This window comes from Corvus moneduloides, chromosome 3 (genome assembly GCF_009650955.1).
Source record: "Corvus moneduloides isolate bCorMon1 chromosome 3, bCorMon1.pri, whole genome shotgun sequence".
Classification (NCBI taxonomy): Eukaryota; Metazoa; Chordata; class Aves; order Passeriformes; family Corvidae; genus Corvus; species Corvus moneduloides.
In genome coordinates this window covers 75,409,271-75,416,547 of record NC_045478.1, presented here as the reverse complement: position 1 = coordinate 75,416,547, position 7,277 = coordinate 75,409,271, and the positions used below count along the sequence as shown (strand labels likewise).

At 37.7% G+C, this 7,277-nt stretch overlaps 1 protein-coding gene across 2 annotated transcripts in view; it reads right to left on the bottom strand.

Moving 5' to 3' along the window:
• HEATR1 (HEAT repeat containing 1) overlaps window positions 1–7,277 on the bottom strand; it is an 833,990-nt gene that overhangs the window by 809,996 nt on the left and 16,717 nt on the right. For both annotated transcript variants that reach the window (XM_032102245.1, XM_032102246.1), the window contains exons 21-28: window positions 6,889–7,061; window positions 6,385–6,552; window positions 5,291–5,533; window positions 4,442–4,573; window positions 3,922–4,028; window positions 2,697–2,840; window positions 1,841–1,959; window positions 1,469–1,590 (exon numbers count right to left, since the gene is read on the bottom strand). In XM_032102245.1, the coding sequence (XP_031958136.1) occupies window positions 1,469–1,590; window positions 1,841–1,959; window positions 2,697–2,840; window positions 3,922–4,028; window positions 4,442–4,573; window positions 5,291–5,533; window positions 6,385–6,552; window positions 6,889–7,061 (1,208 nt within the window). The remainder of the gene's footprint in view (window positions 1–1,468; window positions 1,591–1,840; window positions 1,960–2,696; window positions 2,841–3,921; window positions 4,029–4,441; window positions 4,574–5,290; window positions 5,534–6,384; window positions 6,553–6,888; window positions 7,062–7,277) is intronic.

Below are 7,277 nucleotides of genomic sequence, written 5' to 3'. Positions count from 1 at the left end.
TTAGTTCATGCTGCTGTGCCTACTATACCTTAAGGCATTTCTCATTCCCACAAATGACACTAGATTCCTATTAAAAAGCCCAAAGAACCGAAAGATAATCTTGAGTATCTTTCAAAATCTCCCTAAATGAATTTTGAATGTATGTTGTCCCTTAATGTTACTCACTGTGTGATTGGTAGAGTTCTAAATATGACTTAGAAACCAAGACACACACCTAAGCAAGTAATTGAAGAGTGGAAATCGAGAGTTTAGTGTGATGAGACACCTTGCATCCTTCCACTCAGCGCCATGTGAATACAACAAGTAAAACCAGCTATGAGGAAGGAGACTTGCAGAAGCACAAATGTGATTGTGCCACGGATTCCAGTGATTCTCCCACTCACCCTTTTTGTATCTCTAAAACATCTGCAATATCCACAATCATACAGTGTAAACCAACCATGCTTAATTTAATTTTTGGCTTTTTGGTGGCCTAGACTGTAATCACAGTAACCAATTCTAAGAAGGCTGAATTAGAGGTGTCACCTAGCTCAAAAGCTTATTTCCTAGATTTTGCCAGAACTTAGAGCAATAAATTATGGGCACATTTTTCACTTAGTTTAGTGACTGGAAGAAGTATTAGATATTAAAAATGAGATGAGATGAGATGAGATGAGATGGATACAAAATGTTTCCTTGTATTCTGACCTCGAAAATCTTGTAAGAGCCAATATTAATGTAAAATAAACACCTAGTTCTACAGCAGGTGATGGCAGTAAAATAAGAGGCAAAAACCCCCATACAATCTAACCACAAAATCCTCCAAAAATTTACCAAAAACATTACCATTTTATCTTTTGGAAAGAATGCTACCTTTCCAAATGTGTGGAGAAAATATTGAGGCGAATATAAAGATGCAAACTGAGTTTGATACACCTGGATACATTTTGCTGGCTTAGAGTTTCAAAGCAAAAGAACCTTACTTAGTGTACAGTCAAATTTCAATGCATACAAGAAAAGGCCTGTTTCTTGGCCAATTAAAATCAGAACAACCCAGTTTTATCATCAACTACAACCACATTTTTCAGTGTTGTACAAGATAGAAACGTGTAAGAATGCATGTGCTACCAGGCCAGGTGCTTTCCCTCTTTATATAAAAAAGCAGGAGAAAGAAGAAACAAGGCATGAGAGCTGTGACAAGCATGAGAGCAGTGGGAGGGTGAGGCAGGGCTGGTGTCAGAAAGCTGCTTCCATTTCTACTGCGCTCCACTGCAAGCCATAAATGGCTGGTGACCAAAGCATCAAGACAGAGGTTTGTTTTCAACTAAAATGGAATAGAAAGCCCTAAAGGAGCAGGGAACCTGCCCATTTTGCCTCTGCTCCTTTCAGGAAGTTTTTCCCCACAGAACAGATCTGTATGTTCTTCACCCTACCCAATATTTGGAAACCAAAGAGAAGAGCCGAAGCATAAATTCCAGGTGTTACTTACAGGAAACATTCCAGCAACAGCACCAAGGAGCAGCAGAGCATGGTGGTGTGTCTGGGGCATTTTAGAAATCCTGATGCACTGAACTATCAGTTCCACGTTGAATTTTTCTTTGTCCAGGATATCTGCAGGTAAAAATATTCACTGATTAACACTGTAGGAATAAACAGTACACTCAAGCAGGTTTCAATTTGCAAAGCATACCTAATGGATCTACAAAAAATTATTAGGAAGGCAAACCTGTACACCCTTATAGAGGAATCTCTCTCTCCTCAACAATACAGTGTAGATTGAGGAAGAAAAAAAGATAGATACAATTGTTTTTGTGCTGTCCTGGTGAGAGAATTACCAAGAAATGAGTCTGGTGATTTTTACCTGCTGGGACCTTGCTACCATCTGATGACAATTTCTGACAAATGTTCAGCAGGCAGCTGAGGATCAGCTGCTTTGTATATTCCATATTTTCTTCTTCTGATGCCATGGGTTCCAGACATCTGTACATTCAGGAAAAAAAACAGAGATGGAAAAATAAGTGACCAAACTGCATATTAAGATACAAATAAGAAACTGTGATTTTAATTCCACATACATTCTAAATTGAAGCTTCCAAAAAGTCTTTGCCAAAAAAGTGTCTCTTTGTGTTTTCAAATGCATCAACTGGTCTAATAAAAGGCATTTATCAAAGCACTGTCAAAAACATAAGTCTAACCTGAACTGTATTTGTCAGTCTACATACAAGCAAGTCATATGGAAAGGAAGACAAACACCCAATCTACATGTAAACTTTCTTAAATGCTTGGAGATAGGGCTGGCAGGAAAAACAATTGTTTCCTTAGGTTGCACTGGACTAAGACTGTTCCATAATGTGTTGGGAGGAATTTCAAAGCTTAGAGAATTATAATAGCTCTGCTGAAGACACGAGTCCTGCAGTTATTCTAGTTTGAGGACAGGTGCTGTCCTTGTTGGCAATCCCAAGCCCTCTGCCGATAAAGTTTTCACACAAGAGAAGCTATGCATCAGGTAAAAACCTTTTTGTTTCAAAGGGAAAAGAATCATAATAACTTCCTATTCCTCCCCTCTGATTTGCCTACAAGAAGTTCAGTTGAAAGAGGCAAGCTAAGCTACAAGACATGGCAACAAAGCAGAGACACAGTAGTAGCCCATATGTCCACGCTTTAGGGTGCTGGCTGCAGAAGGAGAAGGCTCCAGGCTCTGCTGTGGGTGCAGTTACCTGCTCAGAAGGTTGAAAAGTGCAGGTACCAACGCCTGTGGGCGCCGAAGCTTCTTCTTATGCTGCAGTAACTCCAGAATAAGCATCACCCTCTGCCAGCTGAAGTGGCTTGTTTCTGGTGCCAATTCTGCATCTTGAGGCTTTCTAAAAAGACAAGACAAACAATCAGGGATTTGCAAAGGAAATGCTACAGTGCTTCAGGAAACACACACACCCCCTCAAGTGAAAAAAGACCGTTTTTCTTTCACATAGTAATGTATGTCCTTTACTGCTGCTCCCTGGAGAGGTGGCAATGTGTGGGCTTTTGACTGAAGCAGCAACACATTTTAAACAAACAACAACAACAACAAAAAAAATCAGACCAAACTTGAAAAAACAAGTGTTTCTTGGAAAACACTTCTGGAAGTGGGGAAAAAAAAATCTGTTACCAGGTAACTGTCCACATGATGATCTGCTTGCCATCCAGGAAACTTGCTTCTCTGGAACTACTAGTGGTTAACACACTGACTATGCAGGCAATGGGGGTGTGTGTGAGCCTGTGTGTTTGTAAACTGTGACAGGTACAGTTTACAGATGGATCAATCTAATAGGTGATGATTATTCAAAACGGTCAAGTGAAGGAAAACTAGAAAAGCTATTCTAGGACAAACCAGGAAAATTAACTCAATATCCTGTTTCAATATGGCTGAAAGAATGTTTAAAGAGAGTAAATACAGTGAACAAAACAGTTCCTTATGAGAATGGAGAGAAGAAACAGGACAAAGATCTAAAAATTAGTGATTATATTACCATCTTGATGGAAACAAAATACTGTCTTTCAGTCAACTAACAGAAATATTTTGATGTACCTCTGTAGGTTTCAGCCAAGTTTATGTAATTTGTCCATACATCTATACTTAAAACTAACTTATTATTAACAAAAATGGATCTTGGACAACTGCATCAAGCCAGATTCTACAAAATCAAATGTCACCATTAAAAATGCTAGATTTTTTTTTTTAAAATTCTGACTGTACTTCCATCGGTTCTCAAATAGCAACATGAGTTGGTTTTCTCATGCTAGAAGTAACTTGCAGTTATCTTTACTGTGCAGAGGAAAAGAAGAAACAGTTGTGCTTTCAGTTGTGCTTTCAATTGTGCTTTCAATACAAACGATGCGATGTTTTAAGACATGTGGTGTTTTCAAACTGCACGGATAATACTTGTGGGTTTCTAGTTATTTTACCTCTGTTGCTGCATTTTCTGCCTTCTAGTTTGTTGAACAGTGGCCAGACTTTTGGTTTTCTCAGGAAGTTCCAGTTCTCTGACAATCTGCTCAGCACACACTGTAATCTGAAACAGAATAGTAACAATGCAAGCACCAGTGAACAATTTGTCACATCATATACCTGTGCCCTGCCTTTTTTTAAAAACACGTCCCTTTCCTGCACATATGGGTATATAATCCACATAGTCCTTTCATATCCCAGAAAATGAATATCAGTGCAGCAGAAAGAAGTGACTTCTGGTGAATTCATTCACTTAGTGTTGTAAATGACAGGTGGCTTTTAAAAAAACACCTTCTAAAAGCAGTCATTTAACAAACTTTTCGTGCCATTAATGCTATTCTATTATTTGACAAAAAGCTTCCCATTCCTTTCCTGCTATAAATGATACAAACAATGAGTATTACTGAATGTAGGTGACACAAAATCACCCTGCAGTAGGTTTGAACGTATTTCTGTGCTCTGGAGGTTGCCACTTACCCCTTTGAACACACTGCTGATTGTCTGGGCACAAAGCGGGTTCTTACAGTCTAAGAGTAAGTCAAACAATACATTTAGCAGCTTCTGTTGCACCATCCCATCTGACACAGCTGCAAAGAATGGCTTAGTAATCTACAAAAGGGGAAAAAAAGGATGCAGAGAGGTTTACTTTAAGAAGGTAACAAAATCACAAAGTGTGGGATTAATACACACTGGATTCTGTATGGCACACGCCATCAATTTGCACATCAACTATGTATTTGTATATATCCAGGAATCTTAAGAGATGTAAATCACATACATGTGAAATATCAACAGACAAACTGATTCCTGAAATTTTTCACACGACTGGTGTGTGGAACAGACTTGCTGCTGCCAGCCTTTGGGAAATATATGCCACATCTGGCTAATACAGGCCTGAATTTGTAGCCTCCTTCAAATGAAACTATTTCTCACCTACTGTATTTTGTTGACAATTTTTCCTGAGAAGAAAAACATTAGGTAAAGCTCTTGCCTGACTGACAAAAACCTAAAACCTGTATAACAGTAGTATCTGTAATGATACAGGAATTCATCTGTGTGTAAATACAGTATTTCTATTCTGTGCTTGTCAAAATGCAAAAATTAGAGCAAGCAGCAATTCCTCCTCATGATAGCTTTAAGAGTTCAAGTTTTGCAGGCTGTTTAGATGTTTCAAAGACACTATGGAGACACTGAAAACTTGTACTAAAAGAAAGGTTGAAAGCTATGGACTCCTTCACATAGAAAGAGCCCTTGTAAATCCAATCCTAAACACTGCTAGCTGCTTTAAGGATAAAAATAAATGAAAAGTCTTTCATAAAGCCATACCTGCCCAAGTGCTGTGATCTGAAATGGTGGAATTTCTTCATATATTTTCTTGGCAGCATGCAGACTTTTGATAAACAAATCCAGACTCTGCTGATTCTTGCACAGGAGCGTTGCTGAATATTCATTAAACTTTCCAAGGATTAGATGCAGGAGAATAACTTCATCTTTCAACATTGCTTCGGGTTTGTTAAAGACCTTCTCTAGCAAACGGTCTAGTGCAGGCAAGAGGTGAGAGAGAACCATCTGCAAACAGAGAAAATGTGTAACAGAAGTTTTTATCCATTCTCAATTTAAGACCTTTCCAGTAGCACAGCTTCATTTTACTGCAGCATCCCCTCTCATAACACACTGCATACAGTATTTTAGGCAACAGCTGTTCAACTGGAAAAATACAAGACATAATGTGAGATTACCCCATTACTTGCTCATCTGCTCCTCAGCTATTCTCCTTTGCAGAGCAGTATTTCATATTTTCAAAGTACAGAAACAAGGTAATTTTCCCACCAATTTATGACTGCTGTTTTCCACAAAACTCAAATGTGAGGCAAAACCACTTACCCCCTCTATGCAGTTCACAACCTTTTCAAGACACATACAACTGAACAGAGCATAAAAATTCTAATTTAATTCATTTTTTGAACTTTGAAGCCATATATTTTCCAGCACTTGGAGAATTCTGAATATGCTAGATGAGAGTAGGTTAATATATACAAAAGAAATTCACAGTACTACTTAATACCTTGCAATTCTTTACAGAACTCTTATGTTCACTGACACCTCATCAAGGTAATATTTTTCTTCTGTAACAATCTCTTCTGAAACAGATCTTTTTTAGTAATATAAAGGGAGTTTCCTTAAAAATTCCAATGCAAAATTCTGCAGCCATTACACTCCTGGAAGGAGCATGCAAATGTTTTGTGTTTCATTAAATTGTACTTTGCAGTTTTACTGCTTATTATTGGAGGTGTCAACTTAATACCTAATAATCTAATACATTATGGAGTTACTTAACAGCATTATTACTAAATGAAATTTGATTTCAGCATTTCACTCAAGTGCAGAACCCATAAAACAACTCAAAAGGCAGCACTTACTTCACCATGGATTTCATGAAGAATTTTCATTAAGTTTCTTGCAATATATGATGGGAAAACAGGGTTCTGTACACAATCAAGTATGTTTTCCAAAGCTTCCAACAATTTTTTCTTCTGGGATTTCTGTTTTGGTTGTGTCTCAAGCTCCTCAAATAGAGTTTCCATAATCTAGTTCATTAACAAAGTGAAAATTAAGTTTTTTCCTGCAATAAAAATGCCTTAAAACAACATTTATTTGATGCTTTCATAACAATGCAATCTAGATATAAGCAGAGCTCTTCATCTGGAGATAAACCACCGTTAATGCCCCTTTGGTTCTTAGCCCTCTGCATGTAATAAATCACTTGAATGTTTTTATAGTTCCTAAAATAATTATACATCAGTCTGCTATAGAATATAAAGACAATTAACTTTCCTGCTTAACTTGATTTCTTTTCTGTAAGTCAGAAGCTCACAGCAGCAGACAAAACTTGCATTAAAGTACACCTTAATAAGAAAAAATACCTGTGCTACATATGTAGGGTCAGATATAATCTCTTCTGTCTTTTGCTCCAAATGCTGAAGGACAGGATGAAATAGAGACTCCTTTATTCCTCTCAAGGAATGGAGGCAGTTGAGAGCAGCCCTTCGAACTTCACTCACAGGACTACCCAAGTTAATTAGCAAAGATACCATCACTGCAAAAAGAATGAAGGAAGGAAGGAGGAAAAGAACAGAGTAAAATGAGTGGTGAAAATTTTACTGTAGCTGTCCCTGAAGAGGCATCAACATTACTTTGGAATTAAGAAGTCTTCTCTTTTCACTGTAAACCTCTAGGGTACACAAAACCAACATGAGTCTCACAGATCCATGACTCTGAACTTCATCACAGTCCTTATATTCATGTCTAAGCT